Source organism: Podarcis vaucheri (genome assembly GCF_965113315.1).
Source record: "Podarcis vaucheri genome assembly, chromosome: 5".
Taxonomy (NCBI): domain Eukaryota; kingdom Metazoa; phylum Chordata; class Lepidosauria; order Squamata; family Lacertidae; genus Podarcis; species Podarcis vaucheri.
The window spans coordinates 102,540,231-102,564,891 of NC_138763.1; the positions used below are offsets into that span (position 1 = coordinate 102,540,231).

General features: G+C 45.9%; 1 protein-coding gene across 3 annotated transcripts in view; it reads left to right on the forward strand.

The window, feature by feature from the left end:
* PRR5 (proline rich 5) overlaps nucleotides 1-24,661 on the forward strand; it is a 70,268-nt gene that overhangs the window by 15,901 nt on the left and 29,706 nt on the right. The window contains exons 2-3 of one of the 3 annotated variants that reach the window (XM_082223246.1): nucleotides 7,101-7,223; nucleotides 21,723-21,963. In XM_082223246.1, the coding sequence (XP_082079372.1) occupies nucleotides 21,833-21,963 (131 nt within the window). In that variant the 5' untranslated portion in view covers nucleotides 7,101-7,223; nucleotides 21,723-21,832. Of the gene's footprint in view, nucleotides 1-7,100; nucleotides 7,224-21,421; nucleotides 21,645-21,722; nucleotides 21,964-24,661 lie in introns of those variants that run through there. The other 2 variants (XM_082223247.1, XM_082223248.1) reach the window with 2 other exon arrangements.

Sequence of the window (24,661 nt, forward strand, 5' to 3'; positions counted from 1 at the left end):
GTTTCATATTTCAAGACTTGGAATGTGAGGCACGCTAAATGGTAATGATTACCTATTGAAGAATTATTTAAGAAGCCTTACATTATTAAATGAACCCACTGTATATTAATAATGGGAGGTGAACTAACAAAATAAAAATGATGGCTTACTCAAGCTTATACACAGAAGAAAATAACGCTTCACATTTTCTCTTATCTTCATACTAAACACCCTCTTTTGTTTTTTTAAAATACATTTTATTAAGGTTTATAGAGAAAAATAACCAAACCAAGACTTTTATACAAAAAACCCAGAAAGGTGTGGCGTGGCGGGGGGTGGGTGGGCAGGAATAGCAAAGGAAAAAGAAATAATAACAAAAAGAACATGCAGACACAGAAATGTTAAGTATAATGGTTTAATTGACCCCGAAATGAGAATGCCTAAATGTGTATTGGTGAAATGGTTTAACATGGGTATTTTCCATGGGACTACTGTATATTAAAGCCATTGAGAGCCCTCTCAGCTGATTGTTCTCTACTAGCTTACATGGGAGTATTGCAATGGTCCATATAGTTGCAAGCTCATTTCCCCCACACTGCCTTCACATTTTCTGTATCCGGGTCCCTGCATCTCCTACCTTTGCAGGCCAATGTTGGCAGGTGGACAGTCTTCCTCTGTGCATTTTCCTCTGAAATCAAACCACGCAGCCAAAGTCACAGCATGGAATATTTCAACTGGAATAGGGCTTGGCCAAAACAGTCTTGTTAGGCCTGTGGGTCAGTGGTTCCCCACCGCTGGGTCAAGATGCCTGCTTTCCTTGCTCAGCCCCCCTTCCCCTAGACGCTTCTCCATGCACACAAACACGGCCAGGGTCGTGATCTTTGGTCTGCCACTATGATATTACTGTGAAAGTCCTTGACTGTCAGCAGCCGGAGTCAGGAGCAAGTCAGCAGTAAAAACACCAGGGTCTGGGAACTTGACTCTTTATTCAAAGCAACCAAAACAGTGCAGGCCTGGAGATCCCAGCACCTCTTTCCAGTAGGTCTTGCCCCAGTGAAGCAGTTGCAAGGAGCCTTCCCAACGCTTCCTAAGACTCCCCCCCCCCCGTCCTTCCCAAGCAATCTCAGGGTCCTTCATCTTTTTGCTCTGCCCTTTTTGCTTTGTCTCTTTTTCGCTCTGCCCTTGTTTCTTCGCGTGTTCTGGGAGACCAGGGCAGAGCCGAGCTGTTTGCAGCCGGAGGGGGAGATTCCCTGATTTCTTCAGCTGCTTCTCATCTGCCTCAGAGTCAGGACTTCTCCATTCCCCAGCCTCTTCCTGCTCACTAAGCCCTGTTTACCTCTTACGACTCTTAACGACTGTAATAGGTCTTACAGGAAAAGGCAAGGGGTGAGAAGGTGAGAAATGGCTTACTTTGAGATCTTGTATAGAATGTCCTGGGAGATTGAAGTGTTCTCCTACTGGTTTCTCTGTTTTGTGATTCTTGATGTCAGAGTAGGAGAACACTTCAATCTCCCAGGACATTCTATACAAGATCTCAAAGTAGCTGTTTTACTACAAAGGAATTTCAGAAATAGACTGGAAAGAGAAGCTGCTGAATTGCAACTCATTACCAAACTTAAAACCATGGAGAGACCTGGTCTGAACAGAGACATTGGATTCTTATCTCATTATACATGACTAAGCCATTTCTCACCTTCTCACCCCTTGCCTTTTCCTGTAAGACCTATTACAGTCGTTAAGAGTCGTCAACAGGCTCATCTCAGCTATCTGCCAATCTCCCATTCCCACCACCCTTCTGAGTAATACCCCTCCCCACCTTCTCACTATATAGAAGGATCTGGCAACTTCTGTTTCAGTGTATCTGAAGAAGTGTGCATGCACACGAAAGCTCATACCAAGAACTAACTTAGTTGGTCTTTAAGGTGCTACTGGAAGGAATTTTTTTATTTTGACTATGGCAGACCAACACGGCTACCTATCTGTAACTGGAACCCTCCCATTGGTTCAGGAAATATGCCTACGTGTAGAGACAGGTATAATAGTCTCCAGGGCATTGCTTTCCTTATGTGCTTCCTGTTTCCTGTCCTGTTGTCCCTGTCTTGCTTCAGGCCCTTTTGCTATCCTGTTTGATGTCAGGATCTGACTCTGGATCTTGGAGAGTCAAGGGAAGAGGCTGCACGATTTACACAGCATTAGCTAGCATGTTGATAGTGTTAGTGGCTCTCTTTGTACATATGTATCTTTACTTCAAAGGCCAGAAGAACCGCATCTAGGAAATAGCAGTGCTTAGTTTTATCTTGTGTCTGGAGACATTAAAGACTTTGCTACTTTGAACTGTGTGGGAGAGGAGTTTCCCCTTAACCAGGAACTCTGGAAGAAGCTGTCTGCTGGGAGCAGGAAATATCTGAGGACTCTGTTGATATGAGGGGTGGTGAACTACCAGCTGACTTCCACAAGTCACCAGCACTAGCCCCCTTCCCTGCCTTCAGTTCAGACTCCCTTTTGCATATCCTTAACAGCTGTCAGGGACGTGGCTGAATTGAACACCTGGGAAGAGACAGTCTCGAGATGAAGGAATGCCTGTACAAAGGGAGACAAAGTCTGACTCTGGAAGTGAGAGATCGCAGCCACAGTCAGAGCAGGAGTGGGGTAGTTCGGCCCCCCCTTTATCAAGTGTTCCCAGACTTGGGGAGCTCACAGGCAGAGGAAGGGGAGGAGACGGAAGACATCGAGGGGGTTGCTATGCAACAAGGAGGGAGACAGAGATGCAACAAGGAGGAATTGTCATTTGATAACCGGGGGGGGGGGTGTCACCCATCTTCTCCTTGAACCAGAAGAGCCGAAAGGGTTAAGATGCAACGGAAGTACAAAAGAGGATGGACTGGACTTTGGTGCCCTACATGTTGTGATAGGGGCGAAGACTCAGAGTGACCAACTTGTAGCTAATGCTGGCAGGCCTGGCGCCGCTCTCCGGATGTAAATTGTAAATAAACGTACATAAAACTGCCAGAGACTCACTTGCCTGCCTGAGATCATTACAACAGCCCAGGGATTCTCCTGCACGGAAGATACAGCTTGTAACCAACCTTCAAGCAGATGTGACAGTCCATGTCTACCAATACACTGGCACAGGCATAGGCAAACTCGGCCCTCCAGATGTTTTGAGACTACAGTTCCCATCATCCCTGACCACTGGTCCTGTTAGCTAGGGATGATGGGAGTTGTAGTCCCAAAACATCTGGAGGGCCGCGTTTGCCTATGCCTGCACTGGCAGATCTGCCAGTGAAGGCCAGGTTCCCTGGCACTAGGTTGGAAGTTCCTCACAACAAAGCTCTCCTCAAATACATCTTTTTGCTCTATGAGTGAATTGCATTCAGGGACACAACCTTTTCCCTTAGCATTGGGAGAGCTGTCTTCATAACCTTGCCTGTTTATGTGCAGGACTCTATCCTCCTGAAGCGTGATGGGTTGCTGGGAAGTGGCCTTTAAAAATATATAAAGTTTTGTCAGCAGTGGGTCTGATATTATCAGTTTTCTTACTGTCAACTCAGTTACGGCTTGAGTGTCAGCTGATGATATTCAGTTGTTCCTTCAACAACTGTGTTTCGCTGGTGTTTTAGTTGAACATCCATGGTTCTTGTCACAAATCTGGCAGGCTTGACATCTCCAAACAGCTGTTTGATGGTAAATCTGTCATCCTAGAGACCTGTTGTTGTTGCTGCTGCTGCTGCTTCTAATGCACAAGACCCCAGGAAAGGATTTCTTTAGCTCTTTTGTGCATGCCTAAGTCCAAGTAACGTGGAGGGTGGGGAGAGATCATAGAAATTTTGCGCCATCTGCTCCATAGACTAAGTGTGCAGCTGTTCAGCTAATGACAATCTTGTGGAGGTGGTCTACTAGATTGAATTCAAGACCCCTTGCCTATAGTGGGAGGAGAGTGGATGTGAGAAAAGCATCTTCTTCAAGGCTATTTCCTCCTCTCTGCAGTCCCTGAAAAGGAGAGGGTGTCCTTTGCAGCTAACCAGGAAGTTTCTGTCCCACATTAATGCCAGAGTAAAACCCTTGGGATTTCTAGAGTGGGCTCAGGATTGAGCCTATGTAGTTAATGGACCTAAGTTACTTATGCCCATTGTTTTCAGTAGGTCTGCTTTGAGCAGGACTACCATTAGACGCAACCACTGAGTTCTGCCCTGGGGACAGTGAGTCTGCTGATGGATATTTGTGGGTTTACTTTTGAATTTCACTTTGTTGGATCGAAATTGAATGTAGCTGAACCTAGTAGGGCTTGTATTTTGTGCCAGATTTAACCATCACAGATGTAAGCCATTCTGGCAAAGGAAGAATCAGGAATGCGCTTTAATCCTGTGATCACCAATAGTCAGCATAGTCAATGTGCTGTGATCACCAATAGTCAGCATGGATTTCTGAAAAATAAGTCATGTCAGACTAACCTGATCTCGTTTTATGACAGAATTACAAGCCTGGTAGATGAAGGGAACGCAGTGGATGTAGCCTACCTTGATTTCAGCAAGGCATTTGACAAGGTGCCCCATGATATTCTTGTAAAGAAGCTGGTAAAATGCGGTCTTGACTATGCTACCACTCAGTGGATTTGTAACTGGCTGACTGACCGAACCCAAAGGGTGCTCATCAATGGTTCCTCTTCATCCTGGAGAAGAGTGACTAGTGGGGTGCCACAGGGTTCTGTCTTGGGCCCGGTCTTATTCAACATCTTTATCAACGACTTGGATGATGGACTCAAGGGCATCCTGATCAAATTTGCAGATGACACCAAACTGGGAGGGGTGGCTAACACCCCAGAGGACAGGATCACACTTCAAAACGACCTTGACAGATTAGAGAACTGGGCAAAAATAAACAAGATGAATTTTAACAGGGAGAAATGTAAAGTATTGCACTTGGGCAAAAAAAATGAGAGGCACAAATACAAGATGGGTGACACCTGGCTTGAGAGCAGTACATGTGAAAAGGATCTAGGAGTCTTGGTTGATCACAAACTTGACATGAGCCAACAGTGTGACGCGGCAGCTAAAAAAGCCAATGCAATTCTGGGCTGCATCAATAGGAGTATAGCATCTAGATCAAGGGAAGTAATAGTGCCACTGTATTCTGCTCTGGTCAGACCACACCTGGAGTACTGTGTCCAGTTCTGGGCACCACAATTCAAGAAGGACACTGACAAACTGGAACGTGTCCAGAGGAGGGCAACCAAAATGGTCAAAGGCCTGGAAACGATGCCTTATGAGGAACGGCTAAGGGAGCTGGGCATGTTTAGCCTGGAGAAGAGGAGGTTAAGGGGTGATATGATAGCCATGTTCAAATATATAAAAGGATGTCACATAGAGGAGGGAGAAAGGTTGTTTTCTGCTGCTCCAGAGAAGCGGACACGGAGCAATGGATCCAAACTACAAGAAAGAAGATTCCACCTAAACATTAGGAAGAACTTCCTGACAGTAAGAGCTGTTCGACAGTGGAATTTGCTGCCAAGGAGTGTGGTGGAGTCTCCTCCTTTGGAGGTCTTTAAGCAGAGGCTTGACAACCATATGTCAGGAGTGCTCTGATGGTGTTTCCTGCTTGGCAGGGGGTTGGACTCGATGGCCCTTGTGGTCTCTTCCAACTCTATGATTCTATGATTCTATGGTCCTCCCAGTTGTTCCTTTGCAACTGTTACTGCACTGTACCTGCCTCACACCTGATGTCATATAGGTGGTCCTTGGGAGGGAACTGGAACTGCTGGCTGGTCTAAATTGAGCCACAGACCAGAGATTCCTCAACTGTGAGTTGAAGCTGGTAGACCTAGTTTTCAGGTACATTTGGAAATGTTTGTTGTGTCTTTCCTGTGGCCTTGGGCACATTCTCTCACCCTCAGCCTTACTGCTGCAACATTTGGATAACAACTCAAACCTACCGTACATGGTGGCTATATGATCCCTGGGATAATGTACAGGAAGTGCTTTGAACGCTCAAAAATAACACAAATGCTGCTGGTGGTGGTGTTAACATCAGAATCATTAGGTGTGTACATGGAATGCTTTACCCAGGAAAGACTACCTGGCACCAGCTTTTACATGCTTTTGGCACCAGGTGAAGACATACCTTTTCTCCCAGCATTTTGACTGATTGTGATAACACCTGGAGTGGGGGGGGGGATGGATCTGGATGTGTGTCTTTGGGAGGAGGGGGGTATTGTTTATCATTTAACTTTATGGTTGCTTTTCAGTTGTGCTTGTAAGTTGCCTAGAAATGCTTTGTATTTGGCAACATATACCGTATTTTTCGCTCTATAGGACGCACTTTTTCCCCTCCAAAAATTAAGGGGGAATGTGTGTGCGTCCTATAGAGCGAATGCAGGCTGCGCAGCTAAGCCCAAAGCCAGAACAGGGAGACGGAGCGCTGCGCAGCGCTCTGTCTCGCTGTTCTAGCTTGGGGTTAGCTGCGCAAAGCCTCTGCTTCACCCCGCTGCCCTGCGGAGGCTACGAAGGCTGTCCCCGCAGCCAGAACAGCGAGACGGAGGATACGAAGGCTGTACGAAGGTGGGGGGAAGGCTGCAATGCCAGTCCCACAAGCTCTGGGGGCAGCGGGAAGGCGCGCGACTCCTTCGCGCTGCTCCCCAACCTGGTTTGGAGGCTGGCGGTGGGGGAAAGCAGCGCTGCCGCCCCCCCCAGCCCCAAAGAGCAGGTTGAAAGGAACCCAAAGCCTCCGGAGCCCAGAGGGAACTCCCGCTGGGCTCCGGAGGCTTCGGGTGAACGCACCTTGAACGCACAGAATGCACATTGTTTTAGAGGGGGAGAACAAGGGGGGGGGAAATTATAGAGCGAAAAATACGGTAAGTAATAATAATAGTATCTTACAGAGTGAAAGAGGACAGATCACTGTCCCAAGGAGCTTGCAATCTAAAATTCATTACAAGAGAAACGATAGTGGAAGGGGGCTTAGTAGAGGCAGGGTAAACAGGCAAGGCATATACAGTTGTTTTGGTTGCAGGTATGGGCTGAGTTACAGATCAGGGGTCAGAAACAAAGTAGTTGGGCAAAGGCTCAAAGGTATGTCATTAGCAAGTGAATTTTCTGCAGTGTAACATGTTAAATCTTCTCTTGCAGAGCTACGTGGCTTCATGCAACTTCTTTAGACTCCCCGAAATCTCCAGTTGTGACATGGATATACTGAACTACTACATTTTTTGATCACTTCAATTCAGTCCCTTGCTCTGAACTCTTCAGCAGGTAAGTTGTTTCTTAAAGTTCTGATGCAGTTTATTCAGATGTGATGCTCCTGAGAGGAGCTTTGTATTTGTGCAGGGACAGCCCAACTCTGTAAGCAGCAGAATTCTGTCTTGCGGGTTCCAGGAAAATGATAATCCTCTCGGGGACACCATTTTCCACCTGCCCCCAAACCTTTGGACATGATGGCCTGTAGTGTGCAAGCAGCTGCCCTGATTGCAGCCCTTCTTGCAAGCACGTACAGAGGTACCTTGGGTTAAGTACTTAATTCGTTCTGGAGGTCCATTCTTAACCTGGAACTGTTCTTAACCTGAAGCACCACTTTAGCTAATGGGGCCTCCTGCTGCCGCCGCGCCACCGCCGTGCAATTTCTGTTCTCATCCTGAAGCAAAGTTCTTAACCCGAGGTACTATTTCTGGGTTAGTGGAGTCTGTAACCTGAAGCGTATGTAACCTGAAGCGTATGTAACCTGAGGTACTACTGTAAATGGAATGAATTGCTCTATTTTTTTCTTTCTGCCTTTGTATTCTACCCAATAACAACATGTCATCCGGGTGGCTTACAGGAAATGACAAATTCATTCCCCATAAAATAAAAGCAATAGTCCTAAAATCTTAAGGGCAGCATAAAGCCAGCGGCAGAGTGACAGTCTCTTCCCTTCAGAATTGGAAAAGGAGCTGCAGCCAGGAGAAAATAGAATGGCAAAACGCGTTGTTGCCTCCAGCAGCAGAATATCAAGAGCCGGCCTGCGTGGTTGAAAGGCAGGTCCAGGATGTAGCCGGACTTTCAAAAATGCCTCAGCTCCTGCCTTTGAGCTAGCAGGACACACCTGCACAACTCGTGACTCACCATGCTGAGCAGATACAGCGAATGCACGGTGCCTGCTAGTAAATCTGTTTTGGCTCTTTTCCTGGGGCTGCATATGTGTGTGTTGGCAGGGCACGGTATATGTCACTGGGGGGCTGTATCCGTCTTGATGGGTCACGAGTTGGGCGGACCTGCATTAGGGAATGGCAGAATGAACACTTTTGTGTGGTTTGCTGCCCCTCAATCTCTGCCTCAGACCTGACCTCTGTGCCTGTAGGTATAGGGCAGTATGCAAATTACAACAACAACAACAACAACAACAACAACAACATTGATGTAAACATTTACTACTGTTGTGAATGGAGGTATGCCAATAAAAGAAGAAGAAGAAGAAGAATAAAATGTCAGATAATTTTCTTTTTTGCCCTGCCCCATCCTACAGATTCTCTAAAAATTCTGCACTGGGTGGTTTTTTCTTTCTTTCTTTTTGCTGGCTACCCCACTACACCAGTCCAACATGATTTGGGGTGTCGTGGGTCATACAGCTTGGCCGGATGCTGACACAGTGGTTTCTGCTTCTGCTGCTAAACAGTCTCACTCCCCCAAAAAACTGTTGGAAAATTTATTCTCCACCCCTCTCGCCCACAAATTCCCTGAGAATATTAATCAAAGTAACACCCTCAATTTCACTACTGAAATAGCAGGATAGATAATTTGGGGAGACAATTTTCTCTCACCTCTAGCATGAATGCCTTGACCAGTGGAGCACAGCTAATTTTTTATTTTATTTTTTTAAAGCAGAATAGAGGCTGCTTTGGATAACAAATGCAGTGCTTTACACTTTAAGAAAAGATTCTTTTTGTTGCCCAAGCGACTTTGGTTCCTGAAACCAGCTCCATATTTCTCATAGTTTTCATGAGCAGTGCAAACCTAACAGGGCTTAGTTGTTGTTTTCAAAGGTTTCTTAGTGTTTGTCTGCTTCATGATGTAACTTCCCAAAACATGTGTATGTGTGCATGTCTTTGCCTTGAGCAGAGTGTGACGCAGAATAATGTGTAGTGACCCTAGACTCTATTTTCTGTTCCAGTTCTAAACTGTGGCAATCTACAACCTATTCTCCAAGGGCGAAATTCATTGTCACACTATTACAATTGTTCCATCGGTGCATGCGTTTTAGCTTGCCAGGTGAAACTCTTCAAGGCTGGGGAAACCCCGCCAGATTGGCGGGGTATAAATAAAAAATATATAATTATAAGAGAGTTTCACTTGCCATTACTGATATTTTTAATTAAGAAATCCCTGTAAGTTTCCAACAGTTGCCTGGACCCTAGCTGGAAAACTTCTTTTTTAAAAGATATTTATTAAAGCCTAGCTGGAAAACTTCTAAGCTAAAATGGCATTTTCACAGTAAGAGATAAATGGCCTTGACTTACTAAGAGTTCCATGGCTGCATGGACACAATACACGCATTATTATGCCACTTTAACAGCCTTGGCGTCCCTCAAATAACTCTGGGAACTGTAGTTGGTTGTGGCTGCTGAAAGTTGTTAGGAGAGCCCTCAATTCCCCGAGTTCCATAGGAAGAGAGATTGATTGTAGCTCTGTGAGGTGCTTGATAGTGTTCTGGATGTTTGGTGTGGGTGCAGCCTAAATCCCGAGGGGCTCTGTGCTCAGAGAAGGCTCCCCTCCTCTTGCAGGGTATGGACAGTGGGAGACGGGGCTTTCAAGGGACACAAGGGGCAGCGTGTTTGACCCTGTGCTCTGGATAATACTGAAATGGTTGTCCTCTAAAAAATACATGCATATAGTTTGCTATTTTCCCTTCTTAGATACACACAAGCGAGAACCCCAGTTCTCGGTCTCTTTTGTGTGTTTTAAAAAGAAGGGCACCAATTTACACATGCATGCTTTCCACAACTGATGTGGCATATGCACGTCAATGCTGTTTTGTTTCTCCCCCTCCACCCCATACTTTGCTGCAACACAGCGCAGAAAGATAGAGAGATGCCTGGTTACCTAGGCGATGTGAGACTTCTCTCTCTCTTCCTGCACTGCTCTGCAGGCTGTGGGGCTTCCTTTTTGCCATCTGCAGAGGGGGTGGGGAGTTACTGGGATTGCTTGCCAGCCTATCAGATACCCCCCACTTACTGGCTTCCACAACAGGAAGCATTACATTTGTTAATGTTTCACTAGGTTCAGGAGCAAGAGAAATGGGAGACCTTTGGAGTGTGGCTCTGGGACATTTGGCAGCCTGGGGAGGGGGAGAAAGTGAGGGTGTTGTGGGAGAAGCCTGTGCACTGGGATGGGGGCAGGGAGCCATGAGGGAGGGGAGAAGAGGCATAAGGTGGAAGGCCAGACTGGGTGTCCTGTCCTGACGTTGTCGTTAGCATCTGTCCATCTCAGACACAATGGAGTGTCCCTCCAGAATCACTGTGTTTGCAGCACCAAAGTGACCTCCCTGGGGCACAAGCCTGGAGGTCCTGGGCTGCCCAGATGACAAGACTCCCCCCCCCACACGCACTTGGCCTTGCTGATGTGGTTCAAAGGAAAGCAGAGCAAGGCCTTTGGCCACATCTTGGTGGCAGGAGTTGCTGGGATTTGTGTCGGGCTTACTCCTTAGCCTTTTCTTCTCCCAAAGATGTCCCACAAGGCAGCGGGTACGGATTTCCTCTCGGGGTTTACTCCTGAAGCCTTTCTCTCATGAATGAGTATGGTCACAAGGTAGCAGAGGTTTAGGATGAGTTTTCCTTCTCCTAGATGGGCCACCTCCCCAGGTGGATGGGCCCCATCTGCCCCTCACTTCCCTCTAGAGCACATGCAGAAAGCGCCCTCTTTACCGTTCGACGAACATTTGTCTCATCAGCTCAATTCGCGGGAGCCTGACTTTGCATGCAGGAGAAGTCCCTAACTCACTAAGGGTTTGAGACCCACCTGCTGCCCTGAAGGGTCTTTGGAGTATTGCACACTGGTTTAGGCCAGGCTCAGTTGGATATGGAACTCTGGGTTGCAGTAATGACAACAGCAGGTGGGTGGTCAGGTCTAGGTAGGTTGTACATGGCTCAGTGTTAGAAAATAGGGTGAGAGTTGGTTTGCAGCTCTCCTGTGTCAACTGCCGGCAGAGCCTTGGGGGTGTGCCCTATGGGGAGAAGATGATCCTGGGGTGACTTGTAGGCCCCAGTGTTGGAAGGGAGAGAATCAGAGACCAGTGATGGGGAAGGGGGAGGCAAGTACCCCTTGACTTGCCCATGCCCTCACCCCAAAAAACTCATCCTGTATTGCCAACACTCCTTCTAGGGAAGAGAAGGCGCATGTGAGTGAGATATGTACTCAGAGGAAGAGGAGGGTTGAGTGGCCTGCAGGGGGGAGGGCAATTATCACCACCCCCATCCCCTTGATTCTGAAGGAGTGAGCAACACAGGCAGCAAAGGGAACAATGGCCAGTAACAGAATGCCCCTCCCTCCCTCCCTCCCTCCCTCACTTTGCTATATGGGGATGGGACAGAGACACTGCATAAGTTTGGTTCAACTTTCTTAAAACTAAAACATAGTTTGGCAGATAGGGTAGTGAAAAAGGAGGTTAGTCAGGCATGGATTTTGGCCTTTCAGATTTCAGTGGCACCTGTGCGAGGCCAGAATTTGGCGCCCCCCGCCTCTCACCTCTCCACATGAGGCTCGGAGGGTGGCAACACGAGAATGGGCCTTCTCTGCAGTGGCTCCCCGTCTGTGGAATGCTCTCCCCAGGGAAGTTCACTTGGCGCCTTCATTATATATTATAGGTGCCAGGCGAAAACATTTCTCTTCAGCCAGGTCTTTGGCTGATTAACATTCTCCCACCTTTTAAATGTGTCTGTGGGAAGAGAGCGTTGTTGTTTTGCTTTTTTGTTTTAATTATTTACTTGTGTTTTTATCCTGTGTGTTATTCTGTGAACCACCCTAAGATATTATGATGATGGGCAGTAGATGAATTAAACAAACAAACAATCTAAGGAAGCTGTGTCAGCTGATCAAGTTGAGCCTTAATCCAGACGTGACTCAGGCAGAAGATGGATTAGGGAACAGGGATTCAACAACTGTTGGATGGGGTCTCCTTGAATACTCGGACTCACAGTTTGGGTGTATTCCTGGATTCTGACAGTGGCCAGGTTGGCATTTGCCCAATGATGGCTCATGCACCAACTGCAAGATGCTGGATCTGGCCACAATGTTGTATGGCTTAGTTACATCCTGACCGGACCACTGCAACGCATTCTATGCGAGGTGGCCTTTGAAGAGTGTTCAGAAGCTTCAGCTGACAGGGGCTTAGTTACAGAGAGCATATTGCCGTACTTCCCAGTTAAAACAACGTCACTGGCTACTGGTCTATTTCTGGGCACAAGTCAAAGTAACCTATAAAGCCCTATATGGCCCAGACTACCTGAAATATCGTATCTCCCTATATGTACCTGGCCGAGTGTGGAGATCCTTGGGGTGGTCACCTTCTCTCGGCCGCATCAACATCAGCAGCACAGTTGGTGGTGCCATGAGAGGCGGGCTTTTTTTGTGTGGCTGCGCCCATATTATAGAATTCTCTCCTTCTTTGCTATCATCCTACCAGCAGGAAATACCTTCTAATTCAGGCAGGTCTTGGAAAATTGTGAGTTGAGGTCATCTGTATTGGATGCCACCAGCCATCTAAGATGAAGATCTTCTGCCCCAAGAAACAGGACTTATTCAGTGGTGACGCACCCATTATGGAATTTCCTCAAGAGATGTTCCAACAGGCCTTTCTGCATTCTCAGTAGTGGGTTTTCTTTTCTAAACCGTAGCTTTTTTCTGTTATACTGCTGCATCAAAATTCTGTTTATGGTTGCTTTTATTTTAAGCTTCTTTGAGGGTCATATGGTGGGTTAAGAGGCCTATAAATTTACATATAAAGTGGGTGGGTGTCCAAAATTCATACTGCTTAATATGAAAAAAAAATATTGATAAAAGCAGATATTTAAAATATTCAAAAGGTGATTAAAATCAACAGTAGCTAGCAAGAAATAAAACATGTAAACTCCATATGACTGCGTAGGCTTGCCTAAACAAAACTGTTTTAAGCAGGCAGTGGAGGTTCCTGCCTGATGTCAATAAGCAGTGAGTTCTGAAGTGCAGATGCTGCTACATTAAAATATTGACTTCCTACAAGCATGGAATGAATATTATGTGGCACCTGTAAGTGTGCCAGATTTTGCATTGTCGGGGCTTGGGCTAGATGACCAGTGGAGCCCAACTCTGTGATTCCATGTTTCTGTTAAAGTGGTCAAGTGGGCGCAGTGGCGTAGCGTGGGGGGTGCAGGGGGGGCCGGCCGCACCGGCCGCAACATCTGGGCGTTAGGGTTAGGGGGCGCAAATCCACGGGTTAGGGGGCGCAAATCCACGGGTTAGGGGGCGCAAATCCATGGGTTAGGGGGCGCAAATTACTTGCCTTGCCCCGGGTGCTGACAACCCACGCTACGCCACTGAGTGGGCATGTCTGAGGTAAGGCAATCCCTCAGGTAAACTGGTTGCTTTATATACGCCTTCGACTTGGCCTGTTATCAAATGGGCATCCAGTTTAGATCTCTTGAGTAGAGGTGTTCTATGATGACAGGGTCTCATTCTGCCCTAGCGGGAGTCCTTCCACTGTCCTCTGCTGACACATCACATTAGTTGAATCTGGCCCAGAAGACTCATACACTCAGTATACTCTCAAGATACTTCAAAATGTACTCTTCATTTTCTCGGTGCTGAGAGGCTAGAACAATTCAAGTGTATATCATTTCTCACATTGAAAGGTGTGCATTTTTTAGTGGGTCTCAGTTGCTTCAAAGCCATCCTTCCAGTAGAGGGAGGCATTTCCACAAGAAAACCCTAAACCTGATATCTGGAGATCATGAGCATAAGAACACAAGAGCCAGCTGGATCCGGCCCATGCATCCTGTGCTCATGGTGGCTGACCAGACCAGCAGGCAGGATCTGAGCACAGGAGCAGCACTCTTCCCCTCCTGTGGTTTCCAGCCACGGGGATTCAGAAACATGGCTGCCTCAAGCTGGCAGGGCAGAGCCATCACAGCTGGTAGCCAGCCATAGCCCTCTCCTCTAAGAACTGCTCTCATCCTCCTTTAAAGCCATAAGTGTACATGCACTCCACATTGCTCATACTCGAAAACAAAATAAGGAGACATTTTTCCTGGAAGCAAAAGGACAGGATGTGCCAAGAATGGCGTGTCCTTTTCAAGTGTGTGTAGGTGTTAGGGTTGCATTTCCTTCATGCGCTGAAGACCACATAGCAGCTGAGGTCTTGCATAGGAGGTTGCTGAAAGCGAGATAACAGGAAGCTCAAAGGATAAAAAGGAGACTTCAGGCGTGGCTGCTTTTTACCACCTTCCCATATTCTGCAAACAGGCTTGCAAACGTGAAATGTAAATGTAATATTAGTGGTTGAGGTCCTGTTTGCTGCCACAATTGGGACCATGACCTGACCCTCCAACCAGCAGAAAAGCGTGGAGAGGGAAGAGGCAGCTCTCACCAATTCCCCTTTCCTCCTCTCTCCCAAAGGGAGGTAGGGAGGCAGATCCCCTCTCTGTAGACCCTGTATAACCACCACAAGGTATATCTTGGTTTTTCTGTGAGGGTAAACTTAGATCCTTGAAGACTCAGGCAGGAGCTGAACCAATAAAGAAAGATTTAGTTTACAGAACGAAGTTGATAAAACAAAGGATGTGTCAGGAGATAATGTTCTTTCAGGAAACAGTTAACTTATTAATAATTATACTTAATCTAGTGGATGATACAGGCTTCTAAACAAGGTAATAAATGCACAGCTTCTTTTAAATGTCAGCTGCTTTAATTCAGTTATTACTCCTCAGTTAGATGTTACAGGTTTTTAGACTAGATGGTAAATGCTCAGTTTATTTCCACTTCTTTCACTACAGTTCCTTAACTTAGTTGTTGTGTAGGTGTTACAGCTTAATACTTTGGTTCTTTCTGTCCGTTTCCCAGCCTTTGACCAGTCATACTCCTGAGATACCTCTGGCAGTCTAACAGACCCAGGGGATCCCCATGCACCCCTTTTTCCTGGTTTGGGAGTCTTCTCTTTCTGGAAGATCTCTCCCCTCTTGACGGGAAGGAGACCCAAGGAGACAGTATCCTCACAGCTTCTCCCTCTCCTGGCTCCAACTCAGCCCTCCGGTTAACTCCTGTCTGAATGCTCTCCCAAGACACTCAACACCGTCTTCCTATCTAAGCTCAGAGACTCCTTTCTCTAGCTGTAGATATTTTTCCCAGGGTGGATGTTACACACACAGACCAGGACCAACCTTCTTTCTCTCTTAAACCATCTCCCCATCAGAATCCTCTCTCTGAAGCAGCTCCTTTTATTCTCCTTCCCAAAGTGCTGGCTCCATCCCCTTCTGGCAGGCCATTTTCGTAGCCTATCTTTATCTTGCCGTGTGGGTACTTGTGTGTGTGGTTTTTAAAATCAAGACCGTTAAGAGGAATAATCTTGAGTTGTAAAATAGGGCTGTGGGAAAGTAAAGTCCTGAACAACCCACAGCTCTGATTTCCCAGGCAATAGCAGGCCCCGCACCATATATAAGCATAGGAGACAGTTCTGTGGTTCTCCGGCTGATACTTCAAGGTCGCCCTGTTCAGAGAGCCAATTAACATTCTGCAAGGTAGGCAAGCTAAGGAACAATTTACACAGCACAGAGGTGAGCAGGGAGTTTCAACTGTTTCATTATCAGTTGTTATTAGATGAACTTTCCCTGATCTTATACATCAGTTTAAAAGTATCTGCACATTGGACAGAGTTTGTGAAGTGTTAAATCATCTTCTTCTTTATCACCATCCCTTCTAATAGCAAACTTGGTGGTCCTGTACCTGTCATCAAGGCAATGAAACGCGACCAGACTAGGCAGGGATTTCTGCATACTTGGCAGAAAACGGTAAAGAAAAAAACTGAAAGCTCAATGAGAGCCAAGCATGCACATTTCCCTCCCCGTGAGGTGGAATTTTGAAGGCGCCCAGTGGGCAGGAGAAAGATGCAGGAGGATGACTGCCTAGGGCCTGAGGTATGCAGAAACACCAAACGTTGACAAACCAAAGTGGGGCACCCCCCCAAAGAACCCAGGAATAACTGAGCATGCTCAGCTGCCTCCAGGAGCCTTGGGGTGTTGCGTCAGTTGGAGAAGAAAAACAGAACATGAGGGGAAAGGTGTGGATTCACCCCCTTAAGCCCCTCACTGCTTATTGATGTCATGGAAGGGCACTGGGGGTCACGTGAGCACTGCCACCCCCACCTCCATGTCTTTAGAGCCCAGGAAGTGTGTCCTCCTCAAGCAAACCTCAAATTGAACTGGAGTGTCTCTTGTTCTTCTTTCTGTCCAGAAGGACCCAGTTACGCTGATGACCTGCAGCCGTTTCTCCATAACATCTGCATTGGAAGTGGCCTGGAGCCATGCCTGAATGCAGTGGCAGACGAGGATGAATCCAGGACGACCCCCAAGATATGTCACTGCTCCTTTAGAGGGAGTATAGCTCTGTCCAAAACAGGCATAGGAACCATCTACCCACAGCACCCGTTGTCTTCCCAAGATCCAGATTCATTTTATTCATCTTCCTCTAAGCATGAAGGTGATAGGGATGGGTTAGCATGACTTAATTCTGCCAGAGTGAAGCACCAACAGCAAATTAGTTTCAGAGAGGCTTCAGTGGTGCTGAGATTGTGTTGTATGGTACACAGTGCCAAAGAGTTCCTTTCTCGGGTTGAATCAGAAAACATTTCTCCCAGATCTGTCTCTCACTCTGCAGACCTTGGAAATCACCAACAGTCATATTCAATAGCATCTGGCACGTTTCTGAGAAAATTTTTCTAAATTAACTAACCAGGTGGTCCCAAAAGCAGCCCCTTTAGCTCTCCTTTCTATATTTTCACTTGCCCCAACCTTGTCCATAAAAAACTTGGTGTTGTGAATTTGTGGATCCAGCAGGTATTCAGTTGCTGCATTAGCCAGTCAAGGACCATAATGGCCTTCAAAGTGTGGGTCATTAAGGTAACAAAGGAAGTGGCTCTGTAGCAGAGAATAACTGTCTGCTAGTTAGAAAAACAAAAGCAGGGTTGTGTGTGAAGCTAGAAGCAGGCTGGGCAGAACTGCAAGCTGTAGGCTGGGCAGCTGGGAAACAGAGTCATGCCTGATTCTTGCTGGGATCCAAGGCTGTGGCTGTGGGAGCAGCAAGACCCTCTTGGGGTATTATGTGAGCCCCTCAATTGTAGACTCAGGTGGTCTAGATGAGTAAATAAGCTAGATGGTATATATGAATAAATAAACCATATATCATTAACTCACATAACCCATACAGTGGTACCTCAGGTTACAGACGCTTCAGGTTACAGACTCCGCTAACCCAGAAATAGTACCTTGGGTTAAGAACTTTGCTTCAGGATAAGAACAGAAATCGTGCTCCGGCGGCGCAGCAACAGCAGGAGGCCCCATTAGCTAAAGTGGTGCTTCAGGTTAAGAACAGTTTCAGGTTAAGAACGGACCTCCGGAACAAATTAAATACTTAACCAGAGGTACCACTGTATATCATACAGCAAACTCAATCCAAGGAAACCCTGGAACCCCTGGGAACTTGCAGGACTCTGAGATCTCAACACACGGTCCCTCATCTAATCTGAAACTTTACCAGAGCCTGCTTAGCTTTGCAAATGTGCCAGCAGTTTTCTTGCTGCACCACTAGGGGTTGTAGGCAGATTAGCAAAAGCTAGAGGCTGGGAAATGTCCTCTGTTTTTTTTTAGTTGCAAGTTGGTTTAAGCATGTTTTGTATCTTGCTCTCATGGAAATATTAGCACATGATATGTGGAAAGCAAGGAGCCAGGCTATATTTGACATGGTGTGGTTTCCGTTTCTAACTTTCATAAATACTTCTTGAGAGTTCATCACCTCTCAACTACCCACGCTGGGTTATGGAGGGGCTGTATTATCGCTAACCTGATTTCAATGGATACCACTTCTTTCCAGTCAAATACTGGAATAATGACGCACGAGAGACCAGTCACTGCTTGCTTTGTTACTGTTCTTTATTGTACTGGAGTTTGCAAAATTGTTCTTTGTTTTTGTTTGTTTTTTACTGAAGCATTTTATTGTTAGTCTCCAGGGGTATTTATGCCCATTGGTCACATTTGCATGTCATTTCTTCTCTCTCCGCCATATATGATCACAGACAGATACAATCTGGTGTTGTGACTTTGATTAGCGCATTTAATAAACTCAATCCAAACAGCAAAAAATACATCCTTTGTCTATTTGCCAAGCATAGCTAAAATGGGAAGCCCCATCTATAGTAGATCCTTTCCTCCTAAACGTATTGCACTTTCTCAAGAGTTTCTGGGAACACCATCACCGTTGTACTGTAGCACCCTGCTTGTGGTTAACGCTTAGCTGGAATGAAATATTCAACGCAGCAATAGAGAAATTAAAAATAATAATTTATTTGTCAGACAAATAAATGAGAGGCACAGTGGTATATGGTTACCAAGCTCTGGCCTGGCCTCCTGCCATTATGGCCAGCACTTATATTCCCTTAATCCAGCCCCCTTTGCTCCTCCTTTGGCTGCCTCTGTCCAATCAGCCTGGTTGGATTTCCTATTGGCTGATTGCTATAACCAATCCTAAAAGATACACCCATATCCTCCTGTCCTTATATGGAACACAAAGAGCTATATATTGTTACATCTATAAATGACAAATAAGTAGTAATATATCTTACATGTGTCTCAACAAGGAATCTTAATTACCAGCTCACCTCTTGCCCTCCTTGCCCTATTGCCTTCTAAAACAAATGGTTAATCTTAAATTTTTATCTTAAACATATGTCAAGGATCTTGAGTTTCACATCAACATTGAAAGATCTCCTTCATTTGAAGGTTTCCAAACAAATGCCTGACCACTATATATCAGGACTGCTTGGATGGCGTCTTCCTGTCTGGCAGGGGGGCTAGGCTGGTGGCTGACTTAATTTCAGGATAAATACAACTCTTACAACTATATGAAATAAGAATCTAGCATTTCTTAAATCCTTTGCATAATTACATTTAAGCCAATATATTTAATACACAACACAGGTAGCCTCTTAAAAGGAATAAGGCCTTTGTAAAGTAGAAAAAGGAACTCAGTTTAAAACAGTTTCAAAAGAAGCCTCTTCAGTTTACACCCCCCCCTTCAGCCAGCTGCTTTTCCCATTAGCTCTTCCCAACATTTATTGCCCTTTAACTCTCTCAGTTTAAGAAAGAAACAGCTTTAAAAAAAGACTTCCCAAAAATGCTCTCTTTCTGCCAGCTAGATGCTTCTCCATTTGGTCTTGGCCTTTTAACCTTAGAAAGAAGATCTGGCTCATTTTACTGGGAGGCACATTGGTATTATTTTACTATTTACTCATTCCTAATTATGTTTATCTCTGCCTTTTTTATCTTCTGTAACATGTAGGGTCAGTGTCCTCGTTCTCAGCCCGTAATTCCCCCTTTTTACGACTTTGAGAATTGTTTTCTGCTATCAATCAAGGGGCCCCTTGTCTAGGAGGAAAACATTGCCAGTGTTCTCTAAACAGCTAGTCTTCTTGCCTGGCATGAAACATTTGAAAATCTAAGCCCATTTAATTTAGGAACCTGATCAAACATTAATAAAATGCAGGCTTATGATTAGATGCCTCATTACGTTATATGTAATCTTCCTTAATGGGCGAGGCCACCGCCAGATCTCCTCCTTCTATGGAATCCTAGAATTTCATAGAATCATGTAGTTAGAAGGGACCCCCAAGGGTCATCGAGTCCACCCCCTGCAGTGCAGGAATCTCAATCCATTTTTGTGACTCTCACAAAATACATAATGGCGCAGGGCTTGGGGAGCACATTCTTTGGCCTGGCAGGTAGTGCTCAATGTGCCCACTCGAAATCATGTTTAGTGAAGTCCGCCTTGGGGTGGAGAGTTTTGAACATGAAACTTAGAATCCCTGTACGTTATCTTCCAAAGGCACAGGTTAGCCTCCCCTAACAACCCCACTTATTATGGGCTCTCCTTTGGGGGCTCGTTCGTTCAGTTGTTTGCATTTGTTTCTAGATTATAAATTATGGTTTTGTTTTTGTTTGAAGTAAATCCTAGTAGCTTCTTTACATGTTCATACTATGTGTTTGTTCATAGTGATTAATATCATTATTATAAGCATTAGACACTGTATAGTAAATTGAGTAGATTAGACAACTGGAGTTTACCGCAAAAGCACATGGTTGACATATGATGTGTTTGTTAAACTGTAACATGCAAATCCGGGCTGAGAGGCAGGTGCAGATGTTTTTGGCACTTACCTACCAAAATAAACTGTTCTTGCAAGAGATCTGTTCAACGTGAGTGGTTTGGGGGCAGAGGGGCCCCTAATATTGTGCATTTCTTTTGTGATTTGGGGTTAGGGGAGTATTGTGACCAGATAACTGCCTATAGGCTCTCTTCAGTGTACCTAGAGAGTTGAAGAATATTTTTACAAGAGAATGGAAAATCTCAGGATGCCAGGATACTTAAATTCCCACTTTGGGTGGATACACGGCCTGCCTTAGAGCAGGGCTAGGCAACCTAAGGCCCGGGGGCCGGATGCGGCCCAATTGCCTTCTCAACCCGGCCTGCGGACGGTCCGGGAATCAGCGTGTTTTTACAGGAGTAGAATGTGTCCTTTTATTGAAAATGCATCTCTGGATTATTTGTGGGGCATAGGAATTCGTTCATCCCCCCAAAAAAAATATATATATAGTCTGGCCCCCCACATGGTCTGAGGGACAGCCCACGACTGCAAAAGGTTGCTGACCCCTGCCTTAGAAAAAGAGCAGAAGCTCTTGCTAGGCTATTTCAACTGCAAACGGCTTTGCTCTGTCATATATGCTGCTGAGCCCCTCCCACTTTTTAAAATTTCAAGCTGAGTCATCTCTGTCTGTTTCTCCAGGTTGTGGTGCTTTAGAGACCAAATATGCCCCCCGCCCCGTTGCAAAACTTCGCCTTTGAAGCTGTTATGCGGTGGAAGCGCCCCCAGCAACCAGCGCTGCAGGACATCTTTGAAATGCTTTTTCCGAAGCACCCACATCTCCTTAAACAGACCTCCTGTTTTGCCCACGAGGCTTATCTTGTGCTTTCAGCTTAAGCAACCTCTTAGACAAGCAGATTTGTTATTTGCCCTGGTGAAAGACACACACACACAGAGAGAGAGAGAGAGTTTGTGTGTTGTAATGTGGCAAAGAATCGGTGGTTACGAAACTTCCCTATGCAACCCCCTCCATACGTCACCCTTCGTGGGTTGCTTCCCCCTCCCTTATTGGCTCCGGTTACAAGAGAAGGGGGGGGGGACTCTTGAGAATTCAGTGAAGCTTTTACTACGGCAGGTGGAACGTGCATGCGGAATGAGATTCTCAGGTTTTTTTTACAATGGGGATGAGAAAAAGTTTTGCACAACCTTCCAGTTTAAAGGGCCCCTTAATATGTAAAGGACAGCAATGAGAAGTTCAGCTTTAAAAAAAAAAAGCCTGGAGAAATTATTAACCACAATTTATGACGTCAGAGTTGATCTGATTAAAGGTTTGTTTTCTTGCTGGCCGAGGTGTGTTCTGTAGAGACTGGTTCTCTCTTCTTTGTTTTTTGTTTTGTTTTTTTAAGTTTCATTTTTGAACAGCAAACGGAGAAGCTGCTGCTCCAGCTGCGTGTGTGTGTGTTGTAAAAAGGATGGTCTTTCTCTAGCTGCCACGCACAAAACAACACATTTGACCATGAGGACTCTTCGCAGGTTGAAGTTCATGAGTTCACCCAGCCTCAGTGACCTCGGCAAGAGAGAGCCGGCATCCTTGGATGAGCGGGGGACCCAGCAGCGACGGGCCTGCTCCAACGCCACCTGGAACAGGTACGGTCTTGCACATCCCCCACGCAACCAGGCAGGCAGGCACCAGGAATTTTTTCCACAACAGCCAATGCAGCTAACACTGCAAAGAATAACTTCTGGCTCAGATTTTACAAGGCACAACACAGTTTGAATTCTTGGTCTGATTTTCATGTGAGAGGAAACTTCCAGGTTTTTCATGCTTCTAGCCCTTCTGTTAGTGCTGACATACATAGCTTTCTCTCATACTCATTTCATTCTCACTGGCAATGACTGTTAAGATCTAGGGAACCCTTCTTCTTCTGCTGCTGGCTTATTATGTCTCCTGGTTGCTTTGCTTGTTGAGAAAGTGGGTGTAGTTTCTCCTTTCCCAGGGGAGGGTGGTTTGTTTATGGAACAGGAAAAACTGCATGTGTCTTGATGATTTGGGGGGCGGGGGAGAGAAGCACTTGAAGTGGGTTGTTAAGTATATTTGTAGCTAGAAATAAATCACAGGGAGAGAGATTTACTGAAGGAATCTCTGCCATTTTTTAAAAAAATACAAATAAAAAATGCCAGAGTTCCCTATGTTATCACTAAGGTTTAACCATTATTGATGCTGGCATTTGAAGAAGAAAAAAGAGAGAAGCAGACCAAGTTACGACTATAATCTTAATCTGGGCCTTACTAAATGTTATATGCTTGTGTGTGAAATGAAACCTCAAAAGCATTCAGTTGAAAGCAGAGGAGTGGTGGTCTGGGAAAGGAAGAGGGAACTCTAAATTGGCACCCCCCTCGAAAAGACCTCCTCTTTTTGAGCCACTCTCCTGGGCGCTGAATGCAGGGGCGAAGGGCCTCCAATGGTTGGTTGGGCAGGCTTGTGTGGAATAATGCAGTCTCTTGGGAACCCAAACCCCAGGATGTTTAGGATTTTGAAAGCCAAAAACAGCACCTTTAATTGAGCCTGGAGGAGGGGGAGCAACAGAATGAATTTACTCATCCTCTTTACACAAGTCTCTCAAGGCCATGTGCGATAGAAATCAGCAGATTTTTTTTTTAAAAAAAATAGACAGCGATGGCAGAGACCCATTCATCCAGGTGGCAAACCACACCATGAAAAAAAAATGTATTAAACCGTTTCTAGAAAGTGCAAGTAGTGGTCACTTGTCAGATCTCGACAGGAATGCTGTTCCACAGAACAGGTAGCCATGCCGAAAGCCCTGCTTTGAGTTGCCAGGGAGTGGGCTTCTGATCTTTTGGAACTTGCTGGAGCAGCTCTTCTGCAGACCGCAGTGACCTGCTGGATATATATTGGATAACACAGTCTCTAAATTAGCCTGCTCCTGAGCTGTATTGGGCCTTATATGTTAGTACCAGCACCTTTATCTTAGTCTGTAGCAGACTATAGAGATGAGGTGGAGCGGCTGACAGAGTGGTGCAGAGCTAACAACTTGCTCAGAAATACAAGGAAGACAAAGGAGCTTGTGGTGGACTTCAGGAGACAGAAGAGCAACGTCCAGCCACTTTTGATTGATGGGGTCTGTGTGGAGAGGGTAACAACGTTCAGATTTCTGGGCATTGAATTACAAGAGGATCTGTCCTGGAGTGTCAACACAAGGGGGCTTGTGAAGAAGGCGCAGCAGAGACTGTACTTTTTGAGAATACTAAGGAAAAACCATCTTCCGCAGAAACTGCTGCTTGCCTTCTATCACTGTGCCATTGAAAGCGTGCTCACTTATGGCTTATGTGTGTGGTACGGAAGCTGTACTACCCGGGACAGGTTAGGGTTGTGCAGAGTTGTTAAGGCAGCAGAGAGCATTGTTGGCTGCCCACTCTCCACCTTAGAGCAGATTTATGACACAAGGTGCCATAGGAAGGCACTGGACATAGTAAAAGATCCATCGCATCCTGGTCACTGTCTCTTCGAGCTCCTGCCGTCGGGACGGAGATACAGGACGATGAAGACAAGAACGAGCCGTCTTAAGAACAGCTTTTTCCCCAGAGCGATCTCGGCCCTGAATGGGAAGCCTGGACTTTGAAAGTCATCTAATCTTCCTTGCTGTTTTATACTGTATTGTTTTAATTAGTGTTTTTATAGTTGTTTTGATTTTGTGTGGAGTGCCCTACCTGGGTAGATGGAGCAGCCAAGTAATTTCGTTGTCCCCGAGAGGGGGCAATGACAATAAAAATATTATTATTATTATTATTATTATTATTATTATTATTATTAGACAATTAGTGGCTGCTCACTCCGATGGCTCTACTCAGCTACCATTGTCAGAAACTATACGCTTCTGAATACCAGCAGCTGGAAACCTTAGGCGGGGAGAGGGCTGTTGCGCTCCGGTCCTCCTTGACTAGACAGGCCATATGCTCTTATTCTTAAATTGCCAACCAGTGGAATTCCCAGAAGCAAGATGTTATATGCAGGTTCCCACAAGCAACCTGGCCACCACATTCTGCACCAGCTACAGTCTCTTCACCAACCTGAAGGGCAGCCCCACATAGAGCACATGGCAGTGGTCCAACTTGGCACTACCAATGCATGGACAATGGTGGCCAAGCTGTCCCAATCCAGGAACAGTTGGTAAAAGGCACTCTTATCCATCCCAGACACCTGTGCCTCCAGGGATGGGTGGATCCAGGAGTGCCCTCAGATTACACACCTGCTCCTTCAGGGAGAGTGTGACCCCATCCAAGGCAAGCAATTTACCAAATTTTCAGAGCCAGGAAACATGCGCAA